At 38.1% G+C, this 17,911-nt stretch overlaps 1 protein-coding gene across 1 annotated transcript in view; it reads right to left on the minus strand.

Moving 5' to 3' along the window:
• Nucleotides 1–17,911, minus strand: part of Ckap5 (cytoskeleton associated protein 5) — an 80,938-nt gene that overhangs the window by 61,668 nt on the left and 1,359 nt on the right. Inside the window, exons 2-6 of the mRNA XM_050124298.1 lie at nucleotides 10,515–10,708; nucleotides 7,574–7,780; nucleotides 2,249–2,420; nucleotides 1,248–1,380; nucleotides 125–234 (exon numbers count right to left, since the gene is read on the minus strand). Of these exons, the coding sequence (XP_049980255.1) occupies nucleotides 125–234; nucleotides 1,248–1,380; nucleotides 2,249–2,420; nucleotides 7,574–7,780; nucleotides 10,515–10,708 (816 nt within the window). The remainder of the gene's footprint in view (nucleotides 1–124; nucleotides 235–1,247; nucleotides 1,381–2,248; nucleotides 2,421–7,573; nucleotides 7,781–10,514; nucleotides 10,709–17,911) is intronic.

Below are 17,911 nucleotides of genomic sequence, written 5' to 3' on the forward strand. Positions count from 1 at the left end.
ATCTGTGTGAGTTCGAGACCAGCCGGGTCTAAAAGAGCAAGTTCCAGGACGCCAAGCACCAAAACCACAGAGAAACCCTGTCTCGAAAAACAAAAAAAAAAAAAAAAAAAAAAGAAATTTAAGCATTACTTACAATTTTGTCATAAAAGTCTTTGGGAAGTTTGGAAAGGATCTCTACTGCTTCCAAAAGCTCATAAGCATCTATCTGTGGTGCCTCATCACCATCATCACCACCTTTGAAGAGAAAACAAAATAGAACTTAAAAACATTTTTTTTTTTGAGATGGGGAAATGACTCAGTGGGCAAAAGCATTTGCTGTATCAGCTTGATGATCTGAGCCAGACTCAGTCCTACAAGCACCTGTAATCTCAGCACCTTCAGGGAGATGGAAGAAGCTCATGGGCCACTTGCCTGGCTGAAGAGACTGAGCCTTAAAACCAGGTAGGCTGCTGGCTCAGCAGTTTAGAGTGCTTGCTGCTTTTGCTGGGGACCCAAGTTCAGTTCCCTACACCCACAGTGGGTAGATCATAACTGACTTTAAATTCCATTTCATAAAATCTGACAACTATTTCTGATACCAACACACATGTGGCATATACTTTCAGGGACAGACAGACACACAACAAAAACTAAAGTAATTTAAAAGTAGTAACTTTTTTTTAAAAAAAGTGGAAAGGTGAAGACCAACAACTGAAGGTTGTCTTCTAGCCTCTATTCATGTACTGTCATATATGAGTTCTCTCTCTCTCTCTCTCTCTCTCTCTCTCTCTCTCTCTGTCTCTGTCTCTGTCTCTGACAGACACACACACCAAAATAAAATAGTATTATTTACTAGTTACCTTTTCATATCTCTGATAAATTTTTTTAAAATTTATTTCATACATATGACTGTTTTGCCTGAATAGATGTCACTGCACTATGTGCATACGTGCATGCAGTGCCCAAGGAGGACAAGAGAGGGTTAGATTCCCTGGAAATGGAAGTATAGATGGGTTGAGTCACCATGAGAGTGATGGGAATCAAACCTGGGTCCTCTCAAAGAGCAGTAAATGCTCTTGATCACTGGCTGATCCATCTCATCTCCCACGATGAAATTGTTATAGAAAAGAGACTAGAGTTATTCAGTAGCACAAATGACTCAGATTTTATTAAAAGCGGTTCTCTAAGAGATGCCTAGTGAATATGATTTGTTGTGGCAGCAATAATTCTCACTCATTTTCATAGAGACTGTGTTAAAACTGTCTCACCTCCCTCTGCATCTCCGCCAGCCGACTGCTGCTGTTCCAGTTTAGCTTCTAGTTCTTGTTGGGAACGGAGAAACCGACTTGGTTTAGGAGCACCCGTTGGCAGCTTGACCCATTCTTCTTCTAATTCTTTCAACTGCAAGCATTAACAAAGTATCTTAAAGTTTTTAAATTTATATCCCACTGTTAGAGAACATAATGCTTGTACTTACTGATATATTAGAACTCACTTGCTGTTTACACGGTACTAATAGGGAAACTAATAAAAGACAAATAGAAGCTGTATTTTGTAGCATAAGTCAAATCAACTGACATTACCACACTGAAGATTTATGTCTAAGCACTAAAAATAAAAATCCTTTTTTAAAAAAAAATTTCTTTTTTACGTATGAGTATTTTGCCTTCAAGCATGCAAGTGCACTTCTTTGTGTGTCTGGTGCGTGCAGAGGCCAGAAGGTCACCTGGAACTAGAGTCACAAAGAATTTTAAACAGCTATGTAGGGGTTAGCTTTGCAAGAGCTGCAAATGCCCTTAACCTCTGAAACATCTCCTTAGTTCCCCAAATCTATTATTTTAAGACACTATCACTAGTTTAAAAATTCAAATATGCTATATTATCAAAAGAGCTCAAAAAACAACTATGTGATAGAACTTTTTCACCCAAATACGGGAGCCCTGCTCCTCCACAGAATCATAAAGGGATCTTCCAACTGCTACAGGCTTAATGCTAGTAGGACTGGGGTCCAAGGGCAGAAATGTTTCATAACACCTGAATAAAACAAAACTTAGTTTTGTTTAATATGCACAAGACTCAGGACTTGTTCCCTAACAGAGAGACAGAGAAATAGACAGTAACAGCAAAAGTCTATGCTCAGGAATTTAACTTATTTAAATCTTAAAAATAAAAAATAAGTATGTGTAAGGATAGAATATTAACAATTACAAATAGGAAGTATCTCTATATTACCCTTATGCAAAAATGACCAAAGAAATCTGTGCCTTACCTGGACAGAATTTATATTTTGTAATGGGTGTCTCAGGGCATCTCGAATCCATCGATAAATCTCTACAGCAATTAGTTTGGCTTCATCCCGTACAGCCTTGTCTCGAGATTCAAACAGTTTTGGCAATACTTTAATAATTGGCTTAAGTAAGATGATTTTGGAACCAAATTCACTGCAAGTGAAAAATTTGGGGAAAAACTGTCAACATGTCATGTTTCATTGAGCATGTATAGCTCCAAATCATATATGGCACCCACTGTGGTGACAATCGCCTACAGTCCCAGCTCAGGAGGTAGAGAAAGGGTCTCTGTGAGTTCAAGGCCAGCCTGGTCTATATGGTGAGTTCTAAGACAGCCAGGGTTAAATAAAGAGATCCTGTCTCAAAACAAATCAATCACATATTAATAGGTTAAATTATCCTTAAGGTAACAAATGGGATTCCCAGCTATCTATCTATCTATCTATCTATCTATCTATCTATCTATCTATCCATTCATCCATCCATCCATCCATCCATATCTACATATACAAAATATTTAGCTATCATTCTTAAGATTATTTAGTGTCTAGAGCAAAAAATAATATTAACATTTTTCAAATGAATTTTCTAATAACCAAAGATAGGCTTGAGTTATAGCAATGAATATATCTCATTTCTGATTTTTCAACTAACATAATGTACCTCTGTAGTGGTTTGAATGAGAATGGCCAAACAAAAAGTGTGTCACTGGGAGTGGGCTTTGAGGACACCAGGTTCCCTCCCCAAATCTCTCTCCATGCCTGCCTTGCTCCCCATCATGAAGATTATGGACTCACCATTTAAAAATATAAGCAAGCTCCCAATTAATGCTTTCTTTTATAAGTTGATTTGGTCATGGTGTCTCTTCACAATAACAGCAAAGTAACTAAAACAACCCTGTATCCATTTAACTCTTTCTTCTCCCCACCCCATGGGAAATGTTTGCATTCTGACTTTTGACCAATATTAGTATTGAGATTGAGTGTTGCTATATAGCCCAGACTAGCCTCAAACTCATGATCTTCCCATCTCAGCTTCCAAATGCTATGACTACAGATGTATACCAACATACTCAGTTCTAATATTAGCTTTCTGGTTTGTTCTGTGTGCTTGTTTTTTTTCTTTTTCATTTTTGGTTTATCAAGACAGGGCTTCTCTATGTAATAGCCCTAGCAGTAACTCCCTCTGTAGACCAGGCCGGCCTTGAACTCACAGCCATCCACCTGCCTCTCACTCCCAAATACTGCAATTAATGATGTGTGCCACTACCACCCGGCCTGATCTTATTCTTAACATGTATAAATAGCAAATTCTGGAACAGGAAGGATTCAGTTATAAAAGATTGAATTTCAGAATGAGTAATAGGATTCAAATATATTTGGGTCTTTCACTCATTTAGTTTTAAGAAAGATTCTCACTCTGAAGCCTAGGGCACTTTTGGTGATTCTCCTGTCATAGTATCCCAAGTGCTAAGACTTCAGGTGATAGTACCTACTATAATTAGTTAAAATATAATATTAACTTGTATGTAATATATCTCACTTGCACAAATGTAATAAAATTGCTCAGCAATATATATTACAGCATACTACAGATTAAAATGTTAAATTCTTTCCCCAGAAAGTGATTTTCAAAAAGGTATCATCATATAGAAGTAAGAGACTTGGTCAGTCGTCCTCATCAGAGTAGACCATGAAACCCAACATGAACAAGTTCAATACAATCGCCATATACAAGCTGCCCATGAATGCTTCAGCATTGCCAGGGCATAAATGCCAATGTCATCATTATTTAGATAGCATAACAGGAAAATAAATAGATCTCTAAGATTTTCTCTAAAATGGACTTTAAAAATCATGTGTGAGGCCGGGCTATGGTGGCGCACGCCTTTAATCCCAGCACTCGGGAGGCAGAGGCAGGCGGATCTCTGTGAGTTCAAGACCAGCCTGGTCTACAGAGCTAGTTCCAGGACAGGCTCCAAAGCCACAGAGAAACCCTGTCTCGAAAAAAAAAATCATGTGTGGTGGGTCACACTTGTAATCACATATTAATAGGAAAATCAGGAATCTGAGGCCAGCTTGGGCTACATAGAAATTTCTAGGCCAGTTTGGATCCTGTTTCAAAGTAGAGAACAAAATGAACAAAATAAAAAGTACTCTTTCAGATCTATTTTATTTTTATGTGTATGAGTGTTTTGCCTGCATGTATAATTTGTACCATGTGTGTGTCTAATGCCTAAGGATGTGAGAAGAGTGTCAGGTTTCCTAGGACTGGAATTATGGATATCTGTAAGATACCATGTCGGTGCTGGGAACTGAACCTAGTCATCTGCATGAGAACCAAGTTCTCTTCACTGCTGAGCCATTTCTCCAGCCCCACACCCACAAATAAAGGAACACAACTACTTCATATTATTAGAAAAATAACATTTTTATCTTAGTTTAGCTGACCTACAAGACTAAAGGACAGATGAGAAATTATAGTGCTCTTAAATCACTTTTTTTTTTTTTTGAGAATTATTTAACTTGGTGTCTGAAGAACTAATACTCAAGATATCTTACATAGTCCTAAAGTACAGACAACAAAAAGCAGATGCTTTCTTACATCACTATTTCTGAACGGGAATGTATGTCAGTGGTAAAATATTTGTCTAACATGTGACATTCTGGGTAAAATTCCCAGTACCAGTGATAAACAAATGAACAAAAGAAATACATTGTAATGGTTCATCTAATGCATTTTTGTTTCTCTATCATGACCCATTTTTAAAAGATAGAATAAAAGAGATGAAGCACATCCACATGGAAAATAGATACATGAACAAAACAAAACCTAATTTTGATAGTAAACAAAAAAAAGTTAGGCATCTTAGCACACACCTGTAATTTTAGTACTTGAGAGGTAGGAGGAGGAGGATCAGAGTTCATGGTCATCCTCAGCTACATAGCAAGTTTCAGGCAAGCAGGAGCTACCTGAGTCCTTGATCAAAACACTAAAAATGAAAGAATGAATGAAAGTTGAAAAGTAAAAAAAAAAAAAAAAAAAAAAAGGTTTCTATAAACCTGTTGTAGGGAGCCGGGTGGTAGAGCACACACCTTTAATCTCAGCACTTGGGAGGCAGGGCAGGTGGATCTCTGTGAGTTCGAGGCCAGCCTAGTCTAGAGAGCTAGTTCCAGGACAGGCTCCAAAGCTACACCCCCCCAAAAAAAAAACCAAAACAGAACAAAATACAAAAAACCTGTTGTAGGGATGACGGAATGTTTTTTTTTTGCCTCCTAAAGCTGTCACTAATGATTAGCTCTAGGAGGCCATGGCACCTTGAAACAAGCAGTGTCCTAAAGCACTACTTCACATTCTGAAACACTTTAGGGAAAAACCCACAGCAATTACAAAGGTAGACTACAGCTCATCACCATCAATAAGAAGGCTAGAGTATGCTTTTCTAGGACATGGGAATTCCCAGATTTCTTTTCCCTAGACACTGAAAATAATAATGACTATACAAATACTGCAAATAATGATTATATAAAGGATATAAACAGAACTTACTCTTTCCTATCCTTATTCTCCTAGTCAGTTTAAAGGTAAAATTACTATAGTATATACGTATATAAAACAGAAATTCTTAATTTAAAAGCAGTATAATATACATAGTATACATACATACATACAGATAAAACACATAAAAGATTAGAACAAAAAATCTAGTGGTACAAGCAGAGTCTGCAAATTCATTAAATTTCTTATTCTACTTTTTTAAAAAAGATGCATTTATTTATTATGCATACAATGTTCTTTTGGCACATACAGCTCTCATTATAGATGGTTGTGAGCAACCATGTGGTTGCTGGGAACTGAACTCAGGACCTCTGGAAGAACAGCCAGTGCTCTTAACCTCTGAGCCATTTCTACAGCCCTTTTTTAAAGAAAGAAAGAAAGGAAAGAAAGAAAGAAAGAAAGAAAGAAAGAAAGAAAGAAAGAAAGAAAGAAAGAAAGAAAGAAAGAACACTTTATTGAGCACACAGTTGAGGGCAGGCTGGCAATATCTAGAGTAGTTAGTGCTTGTGGCTTAATTTGATAACTTTCTAAAATGGCAAAAATGAGACAATTATTTACACATTCTGCCAAATATGGTGACTTATGCTTGTAATCTTGGCACTTCAGAGACAGAGGTAGAAGAGATGCCATGAGTCTAAGACCAGCTTGGGCGAAGGGGAGAGACCCTGTCTTGAAAGCAAAACAAAGCCAAAAGACAAAACTCCACATGCTTACTATATATAGCACAAAAGAATGGATATAAAGAAATTTTTACTGGGATGTAAAAGTAAGATGTGTCAGTGGGTTTAAAGCACTTGCCTGACCTGAAAATTGACTCCTTAAAGTTGCCCCTGACGCCTGCCCTCTACACACATGCCCTGGCACTCTCGTGACGCACTCCCAGTCATGCATTGTGTACACATGCATTAATAAATATAATTTAACTTAAAAAAGGAAATTTTTATCACACAAAAATCTAGATAAAATCAGGCAAAAGAGAACATAAGTCAAGGCTAGTTAAACAAAATCAAGAATGCAGATAGTTTCATATAAAATAAACATGTTAAGACAACTGTCTCCAAGATGTGAGTCATAAACCAAATTAAAAGTGTTGCCAAGGAACGATCTTCATCCTGAGAGTTCATTAGTACACTTTCTAAAGTAGCTAACATTGGACAATAATTGGAGACAGGATATGAGACTGAAGAATTGCCTAGATTTGGGATGTAACTAAATGATACTCCTCCTATGGAAGAAGAGGAGGACCTAAGTCTACTTAATCAGAATTAGTGATTTACCAAAGTCAGAACACTCTACCAAATCTTAGCCACTCATCTCTGAAAGGGCAGTATATATATAAAGAAATTCAGTGTTCAGTAAGAATTCTAGGACTAAACACACAGCATATATAAGTTATTGTTATTTTTACATCAGATCGACTGTAGAACAATTTATTTTTGATGTTTACCAAAAAGGCCTCAAACAAAGGTTTGCCCCTCACACCCATACAAATATGTCTTTATAGCTAACTTAAGTTTATTCTAGAAGCTAGTAAGAGAAAACTGCTTAAAAATATTAGGAATGCTTTTCTACAAAAAAGCCAATTCTCAAATAAGACGGCAGTGTTCCCTGCTCACTTTCAGTGGGAAGGAATTTAGAGCAAATAACCTAACATGCCTGAAGGATGAAATTACAAGTTCAACAGTCCCCATTTCTGTTTATATCTGGAGCTCAAATTCAGTCGGCATATTAAAAGAACTAAAACTTACCTTAAGGCTTTCCTTAGTGTTTCTGTACAGGCCACTATGATCTTGGGGTTCTTATTATCCAGGCCCTTTAAGAGCTCTTCTTGTACAGACTCTCCTTTTTCAATCTCTATGTACATGAGGCAAATCTCTATGCCCAACTCCTTGGCTTTGGCTTTAGGTTGGTTGAAGACTTTACTTACAACACCTGATACAACTTCTCCTGTGGTTCTGTAAATGCCACACACAAGGATGTTTAAATAAAAAGAGATAAACTGTAATTCACAAAAGACATGCCTCACTATAATTTCATTTTGTAAGTGTAGAAAATTCAATTGAAAACTTTCCTTAAATACTCCTTACAATCTTGTTTGTTTTTGTTTTTTGACACAGGGTTTTGTTTTCTGACATAGGGTTTTGTTTTTTGACAGAGTAACAACTCTGGCTGTCCTGGAACTCACTTTGTAGACCAGGCTGGCCTTGAACTAACAGAGATCCATCTACTTGTGCCACCTGAGTGCTGGGATTAAAAGCCTAAGCCATGACTGCCCAGCCATTTCCTGCAGCCTTATGATACAGAGAAACTACATCTATCCTTGCAGACCTTCTTTAGAGTGTGTGTAGAGCCTGTCTTACATGGGGTTATACAAACCCCATGTAAAGTTATACACTTTAAGCAGAATTACGTCGGAGGCTGTGGGAGTTGCAGCAGGTGACAACTAGTGTTCAGATGTCAATCCCCCAGAGGAATGGTTCTCTGATAGAGGAGAATCCCATCTGGGAAAGGCCTGTGGGACCACCAACTCTGGAAACTGTTGCTTCTGTCTGTAATCTCACATGTGCAAAAGCAGCTACAGTGTCTCCCCAATACCTACACTGTAGTGTATAATCGCATATGATGCGATATGTAATCTCATGATTGCATCTCAATCTTATGGGTACATATATCTGTGGGTGGTCAGGAAGATGACTTCTCATTAAGCTGTATAATTTTGATGTATAGAAAATATACTATGATATGTTTCATAACTAAATCTATTGTCCCAAGAGAAATGTAAAGACACTTAAAAGACTGATTTGTTCCATTTACTCAAACTACACACAATTAGCTCATTTTTTATCTCAGAGAAAGTTCAAACTAGACTGAATGTTTATGTAAATGGACCGTAAGTTAAAAACTTTATAGATATGCACACAGTCAGAGTTGCAGATATCTAACCAAGATTAACAACAGAAAGCAACCTAAAAAATCATGCCAATTCTTTGTGTGCCAAGTCTGGCTGGTAAAGACCTATATCTTGCAGCTTGTCTCATCAGGCACTATGCCCCCAGCCTCTGGTCAGTATTAAACTAGAAACATTGAAACCTTGTGTGGTAAATGCCTCTGTCCTTATTGTTTCCCCAAGGACTGTGCTATGATCAATGAGATGTAATTCTTACAACTTTTTTCTTATTGCCTCAAGCCTCCTGTAAAAAAAGAAAGGTATTTAAGCTAGGTGAACAAAGAAGCAAGAGAGAACTGAAACAGAAAAATGAATGGACTAATGAGAATTAGAAGACAGTTATAGCAAGGAATTAGAGCTGCAGAATAATAAAAGAAAATGACCCTCATATCATGTATTTGAGTCTTTACTACTCAGACAGAAAACTCTTAAGTTCAGTTTTGCTATACTGTGGAGGTTTTTTTGACCGCTGGGGGGTAACATTGAAAGCTGGTCTTTTGGGTTAGTAACAGGATTATAGAATGCTTGCTTTTCCAAATACTGATGCTATTTTAAACATTTTTAAACAATTTATTTACACAATGGGGGAATATATCTTTAATAAGGAAAGACTCCTCAACTTCTTAGTAGAACACTGTAGTAACTTTACTGCAGTGAATGCCTTGTAATTACATAATTCTCAGAGCAAGAGGAACAAAACAGGTTAGAGCTACAGGGAGCATGTCAAAAAAGCAGTTTCTAATATGAAAAGAAAAATGAAATATAAAAGTGATCATTTTATTATTGTTGGTTCTCGTTAACCAAACCGTCAAACTCCTCAAACTGACGATGCTCACTAGCATGGTCTTTGAAGTAAACACATCTTTCTTGTATAATTAAAGGTCTCAACAGTTTGTATATAGAAGTTCTTTCTCACTGATAACATAAAGACTAGGTAGTATAGAAAAGAGAATGAGTGGAAGCCATCCACATCTAAAGTCAAATAGGCCAGGAAACACAGAGTAGAGGTCACTGCCCCAAGAGACAGAAGATCTTGGAGGGGAAAGCAAAATTGTAAAAACAAACAAATAAAAAAAACCCTAGTAAGTTTGTTTTTTTTTAACTAATTATTTTTATATTTATTTTTTATTATGTGCATTGTTGTTTTGCCTGCATGTATGTCTGTGTGAGAGTGTCAGATCTACAGATAGTTGTGAGCTGCCATGTGGGTAATAGGAAGAGCAGTTAGTGCTTTTAGACACTGAGCCATCTCTCCAGTTCAGTGACTCTTTTAAGTTTCAAGAGAAGTTTTCCATAATGCCCACTTGTCTTCAGTGAGGCTCTGACATGTCCTTAACAATGACCTCACATTAACTACTTCTAAAAGTTACTAAGGTTACTTCAAGTTTTGAAAAATCCTCATCTAAAAAGTTCAAGAGGACAATCAGGAGCAGCTGGATGACTCAGCGTGTGAAGGTACCTGCTGCTAAGCCTGCGGACCTAAGTTCGATCTCTGGTACTCACATAGTGGTCAATGAAAGAACTCATTCCCACAAGTTGACCTCTGATGTCCACATGTACCCAAACACATGGAAATAAACATTTATTCTACTTTAGAGATTTCATGTACTATTTAGACTAATTAAAGATACAGAAAGACTACTAGAATATTTTAAAACTATAGTAGAGGCTCTACAATACACAAACATTTACCTATGTAGCACTAAACAGAGATGTTTATAGAATATTAAGAAACTACTTACTTTCCTGCAACATGGGCATTTTCAACATAGACAAGTGCAGCTTCTAGTCCTTTCAACTGAACCACTGCGTTGGAATCAGTGACAAATTTTTTGATTAATCCTAAGTATTTGGACCATTCAGGGCTTTTTTCATCCTTTATTTTCTGGAAGATCTTCAGAGCCTCTTCATATCCATTTAATCTTGCTTTCCAGAGCTAAAAGAAAATTAGCATTTTGAAACAGGGTTAATGATAGTATTCAGTGATAATCTGGAGAAGTAAAAGAATATTCCATACCAGAAAATTTGAACAAAATACCCCTTTTTCTTTAAAAAGGAGTTAAAGAAATTCAGAAAATTTTCAAGAAAAGAGTAGTAAATAAACAATTTGTTTTGGTTTTGATTTTTGAAACAGGGTCTCTCTCTGGAACTCACTGTCACCATGCCCAGCTTCAATAACCTTATGAATGTTTCCCAAGGCTATCTAAGAATCTACAGCAGCCCAGAGAGGAGGCTCAGTGAGCAAGGACACTTGTTGTACAAGTCTGGTGACCTTAATTTGATTCCTGCGTTCATCTCACAATAAACAGAGAACCTTTTCAATGTTCTCCCCTGAGTTCCATATATGTGGTGCAGACACTTTTTTTTTTATTTAAAGATAATAAAGTGCAGCCAGGTAATGGTGGTGCACACCTTTAATCCCAGCAACTGGGAGACAGAAGCAGGAGGGCATCTGTGAGTTTGAGGCAAGTCTGGTCTACAAAAGTCCAGGACAGCCAGGACTGTTGCACAAAGAAACCACATTTTGGAAAAAAATGAAAAGAAAAAAAAATAAAATAAAATACAACCCTCAAGTCATTACAAATGTTTCTCAATTTATATTTGTGTATTATTACTATAAAAAGACATGATAACTGAAAGATCAGAAACCACCCTGATGGAACTGCCCACTTTCCAGTATGAGAGGTCTTGTCTGCGTGATGATTAGTCAGCTTCACACTGTCAAGCTTTGGTCAACAACTTGCTATTTAGTTACTTAATTTCAGATACCTCTATTGAGGATTTATATTATTATTAATTTACTTAACAGGTATTTAATAGATAAAAGCTAATACCACCTCAATGTGTGGAGTTTACATTCCATCAGGAGAAAAAGAAAACAGCAATCTGTTATGGTTTGACTATGAAATCTCTATCAAAGGCTTGTGAGTTGAATACTGGGAACCCAGATAATATGGCTATTTTGGGAGGTTATGAAAACTTAACAGGTAGGAGCTAGCTGAAGGACATGTCCCTCGAGGTTTATTCTGGGAGTGCTATACCTTGCCCTGGCCCCTTTGCATCTATTCTCATTCTCTGCTTTGTAACTGCTATGAGGTAAGAAGCTCCTCTACTATATCTTCCTCCTGCCATGATGCTCTGCCCAAGTAAATGCGGCTAGGAACCACAGATAGAGTCCTTTGAAAATAAATTTTCCTTTATGTTTTTCTCTCAAGTTTTATAATCCCTTAAAAGTAACATAAAATCATACAAATAAACTTAATTGGCAATGTTAAGTTCTACAAAGCAAAAGGGACACAGCAATATGAAAATATGTAGAATAAAAGCCTCATTTTTTTCTTGGCATTAAAAAGTTTACCCAGGGCCGGGTGGTGGTGGTCCAGACCTTTAATCCCAGCACTTGGGAGGCAGAGGCAAGCGAATCTCTGAGTTCGAGGCCAGCTTGGTCTACAGAACAAATTCCAGGACAACCAGACTACACAGAAAAACCCTGCCTTCCCCCCATACACCCCCACACAAAAATTTTTAGACAAGGTTTCTCTACATTGCTAAGGCTATCCTTGAACTCACAAACCTTTTCTTTCTTTTTCTTTTCTTTCTTGTTTTTCTAAAGTGTTTTTGAGACAGTGTCTTACTATTTAACTCTGGATGGCCTGGATCTCACTATATAGCTCAGGTTAGTCTGTAACTCACAGACATCCATCCGCCTCTGATGAGGTTAAAGGTGTGAGTCACCCAGAGGCAAGCAGACCTCTATGAGTTCAAGGTGTGGTGGCATGTGCCTTTAATCCCAAGGCTTGGGAGGCAGAGGCAGTCAGATCTCTGTGAGTTCAAGGCGTGGTAGCACACACATTTAATCCCAGCACTTGAGAGACAGAGGCAGGCAGAGCTCTGTGAGTTCAAGCACATCTTGGTCAACAGAGTGAGTTCCAGGACAAAGATACACAGAAACCCTGTCTTAAAAATGCCAAAAAGTAAAAATAAAAGAAACAAAGGTTAAAATAAAGCCACGTAAAGATGAAAAATACACAGAGAGTCTTGATACTGTATATGATTATGTTGTCTTTAAATTGCTTGACAACTGAGGAAGGAGAAATAGCTGCTAAAAGACATTTAAATATAAATGTTTTTTTTTTCCTGATAAGTGAAGAATGGGTCCTCCTCATCATCTTTATTAGGGTACACTTGACACTACAGGTTTATTCTTGTCACTGATGGCTTTATGGGGAAAAAAAACTACTTCATGTTACCCTGACAAATAAGAAATGGGAGATAATTACATGATGGTTACGTGATTTCGGTTCGAAGTGCTAAATTGGTACATCCTCTATCATGTGGTTACATGCTTTTTTATGACTGTAACCTTTCTTTGCATTTACTTTCAATATCAGTCCAAAGGGCTGAAAGTGTCGCTCAGTGATGGAATGCACAGTTCTCTGGGTTTGCTCCTGGGTTTGCACAAAAGTATTAATAATTACAATTAATAATTTTAATTGACTGGAGCTGCTTTCTAATGTAATAAATTTACTTTTCTATAGGTTTCTTTTTTTTATTAATTTATTTATTTATTAAAGATTTCTGTCTCTTCCCCGCCACAGCCTCCCATTTCCCTCCCCCTCCCCCCATTAAGTCCCCCTCCCTCCTCAGCCCAAAGAGCAATCAGGGTTCCCTGCCCTGTGGGAAGTCCAAGGACCACCCACTTCCATCCATGTCTAGTAAGGTGAGCATCCAAACTGTCTAGGCTCCTACAAAGCCAGTACGTGCAGTAGGATCAAAAACCCATTGCCATTGTTCTTGAGTTCTCAGTAGTCCTCACTGTTTGCTATGTTCAGTGAGTCAGGTTTATCCCAGGCTTTTTCAGACCCAGGCCAGCTGGCCTTGGTGAGTTCCCGATAGAACATCCCCATTGTCTCAGTGTGTGGGTGCACCCCTCCCGGTCCTGAGTTCCTTGCTTGTACTCTCTCTCCTTCTGCTCCTGATTTGGACCTTGAGATTTCAGTCCGGTGCTCCAATGTGGGTCTCTGTCTCCTTTCATTGCCTGATGAAGGTTAATATTCAGGAAGATGCCTATATGTTTTTCTTTGAGGTCTCCTTCTTATTTAGCTTCTCTAGGATCACTAATAATAGGCTCAATGTCCTTTATTTATGGCTAGAAACCAAATATGAGTGAGTACATCCCATGTGATGTGGGAGTGTCATATATCAATCTGTTGATTTCATTGGTTAATTAAATAAAGAAACTGCTTGCCCTGATAGGTTAAAACATAGGTGTGAGGAGTAAACAGGAGGAAGAGGAAGTGAGGTAAGACTCCTCAGACAGACGCGAGATAGCTCGGCTCTCAGAGACACACGCAATGAAACTCCGACCCAGGATGGACGTAGGCTAGAATCTTCCTGGTAAGTGCACCTTGGTGTGCTTACACACATTATTAGAAATGGGCTAGTCCAGGTGCGAGAGTTAGCCGAGAAGAGGCTAGATATAATGGGCAAGCAGTGTTTAAAAGAATACAATTTGTGTGTTGTTATTTTGGGCATAAGCTAGCAGGAGGCTGGGGTGCTGGGGACGCAGCCCTGCCGCTCTTATTTCAACACCCATGTTCCTCTTTTTGGGTCTGGCTTACCTCACTCAGGGTAGTGTTTTCTATTTCCATCCATTTGCATGCAAAATTCAAGAAGTCCTTGTTTTTTACTGCTGAGTAGTACTCTAATATGTATATATTCTAAACTAATTAAACGACAGAGAGAGAACACGCAAATAAATAAGATCAGAAATTAAAAGGGGGACATAACCACAGACACAGAGGAAATACAGAGAATCATCAGATCTTACTACAAAAGCCTGTATGCCACAAAACTGGAAAATGCAAAAGAAATGGACATTTTTTTTAGGTAAGTACCATATACCAAAGCTAAACAAAGACAAGGTGAACGATCTAAATAGACCTGTTAGTCGCGAAGAATTAGAAACTTTTATCAAAAATCTTCCTTCCAAAAAAAGCCCAGGACCAGATGGTTTCAATGCAGAATTCTACCAGAACTTCCAAGAAGAGCTAATACCTATACTCCTTAAAGTATTTCACAATATAGAAACAGAAGAGTCATTGCCAAATTCCTTTTATGAAGCTACAGTTACCCTGATACCAAAACCACACAAAAACCCAACCAAGAAAGAGAATTACAGGCCTATCTCACTCATGAATATTGACGCAAAAATTCTCAATAAAATACTGGCAAACCGAATAAAAGAACACATTAGAAAAATTATCCATTATGATCAAGTAGGCTTCATCCCAGAGATGCAGGGCTGGTTCAACATACGCAAATCTATCAATGTAATCCACCATATTAATAAACTGAAAGAAAAAAACCATATGATCATTTCATTAGATGCTGAAAAAGCATTCGACAAAATTCAACACCCCTTTAGATAAAGGTCTTGGAGAGATTAGGGATACAAGGGTCATACGTAAATATAATAAAAGCTATTTACAGCAAGCCGACAGCTAACATTAAATTAAACGGAGAAAAACTCAAAGCCATCCCACTAAAATCAGGAACATGACAAGGATGTCCACTCTCTCCATACCTCTTCAATATAGTGCTTGAAGTTCTAGCAACAGCAATAAGACAACATAAGGGGATCAAGGGGATTCGTATTGGAAAGGAAGAAGTTAAGCTTTCGTTATTTGCAGATGATATGATAGTATACATAAGCAATCCCAAAATCTCTACCAAAGAACTCCTACAGCTGATAAACACCTTTAGTAATGTGGCAGGATACAAGATTAAATATGTTAACTGGATTAATAAACAAAAATATTATGTAAATGCCTTGACTTCAAAATTGAAGTCAAAAGATATGTTACTTTGGAGAAGAGGTTTTGCGTTTGTTTCCACAGAAAATAAGAGGCTGTGGATTCATTCTGAGTTAAGAAAAATCAGGTTTGATCAAGGAAGATCACCTGAGAAATCTCTGGTAGGAACAGATGGCCTGGATGTCTGAGTTCTACATCCAGAACAGATTCAAGCCTGCTGCCTGAGATAATCAAGACACACAGGATACTCCAGTCAGGACTTGATCATAATTCTAAATTTTCTTTAGGTCCCCATAAGATTATCAGCGCCCCCAACCAGCAGGAAGTAGCCTGGAAAACTGCACCCACATTCTGCAAAAATGGACTATGGATATTTTCCTTTGTTTAGAATGTTGGATACAAATTTTTATGGCTAATGGTCAGGAGAGAAGCTAAACAAAGGATATTAGAGTCAGAGTTCCTGTTTTTTTTTTTTTTTTTTTAAAGAGGAGGAAATGGTGTGGTACAATGATCTATATTCTGTCAACTATATTTTACATAAATGCTGACTGGCCAGTAGCCAGGCAGGAAGTATAGGCAGGGACAACCAGACAGGAAGTAGAGGTGGGTTGATGAGAAAAGAGGATTTTGGGAAGAAGAAGGCTTGGTCCACAGTCATTGTGACCATTCCACAGAAGAAGCAAGAGGTGACTGCTTCACTGAATAAGGTACCGAGCCACGTGGTTAACACAGACAATAATGGGCTAATATAAGTTATAAGAGTTAATAAGAAGCCTGAGCTAATGGGCCAAACAGCTTATAACTAAAAAAAAGAAAAAAAAAAGAAAAAAAGGTGTGAGTTACCACATGCAGCTACTGCCACTACTTTTCAAATGCTGGGATTATATAAGCATGCTCAGGGTTATTCCTACTTTTACAAAGAAAAAGAAGGCTAGGAATGTAGCTAAGTTGGTACAGTGCTTGCATGGCATGCACAAAATCCTGGACTCAATACCCAACACCACTAAAACCAGGAGCAGTGGAGCATGTCTTTAATACCAGGCAAGGAGGATCAAAACTTCAAGGTCATTTTCAACTACGTGCAGAGTATGAGGCCAATCTGGACTACATGAGATTTATCTTAAGAAGAAGGGGAAGAAAGAGAGAGACAGAGAAGGAGGGAAAGTGAAGGAGGGAGGAAGCAAAAGAAAGGGGAGAGAGAGAGAGAGAGAGAGAGAGAGAGAGAGAGAGAGAGAGAGAGAGAGAAGAGGGCAGGGCAGGGCAGGGCAGCAGACTTCTTGGAGCTGGAGTTACAACTGTGATTGAAAGCAACCTGAAATGGGGACTAGAAACCAAACTCAGCATTTCTGCAGAAACAGCAAGCTCTCTTGACCACCAAGCCATCTCTCCAACTCTGTTTTTAAGCATCTAAAATCAAAACTAAAATCCTAAACTTTAATTAAAACAACTATTAAAAAGGGGCTGGCAAGATGGCTTAAGTGGATAAGAGCACTGGCTGCTCTTCCAGAGGTCCTCAGTTCATTTCCCCACCCACATGACGGCTTGCAGCTGTCTGTAACTTCAGTTCCAGAGAATCTGACATCGTCATACCAATGCACATAAAGTTAAATAAATTTTAAAAAAACTATTAAAAAGGTAAAATAGCCAGGTGTAATAGTACATGCCCTTAGTTCCAGCACTCAGGAGGCAGAGGAAGAGGCAGGTATATATATATATATCTCTGTGAGTTCATGGCCAGTCTGGTCTACACACAGTGAGTTCCAGGACAGGCAAGACTATGCAGAGAAACTGTCTCAAAAATACAACAAAAACAGAACAAAAATGAGAAAATACCTAACCTGTGCATTTTAAGTAGAAATTTGTAAGAAAAAAAACAGAATTCTCTACTACCTGGTAAACATTTGCACATGGTTAGGATATGGCGAATCATGTCTGGAATTCCAGCATTCGTTAAATGGAGGCAGGAAGTTTGTCTCAGCTACACAGTCAATCCTATCTCAAAATTACAGAAATATAAATATAAAAGAAACCACAATGGTGTAGTTAGGGAAAATAAAATAACTGAAAAAGATAATTGCTTAATGATATGAATCAGAAATTATCTTAGCTTAAAATTATCCATAATTAAAAGACGGCTAGCTTTAGAGGGTAGATACTGGAATACACACTATGTAAGCCAGAGAATCTAAAAAATGCTCAACATCCAGGGCTAAAACACACTGCAAATGCAAAAAGCAGTATCCATAAAATCCACCCCCCCCCCCCCCCCCCCCCCCCCCCCCCCCCCCCCCCCCCCCCCCCCCCCCCCCCCCCCCCCCCCCCGC

The sequence above is a fragment of the Alexandromys fortis genome, unplaced genomic scaffold (genome assembly GCF_014885135.2).
Source record: "Alexandromys fortis isolate MF-2015 unplaced genomic scaffold, M_Fortis_MF-2015_v1.1 scaffold_222, whole genome shotgun sequence".
Taxonomy (NCBI): domain Eukaryota; kingdom Metazoa; phylum Chordata; class Mammalia; order Rodentia; family Cricetidae; genus Alexandromys; species Alexandromys fortis.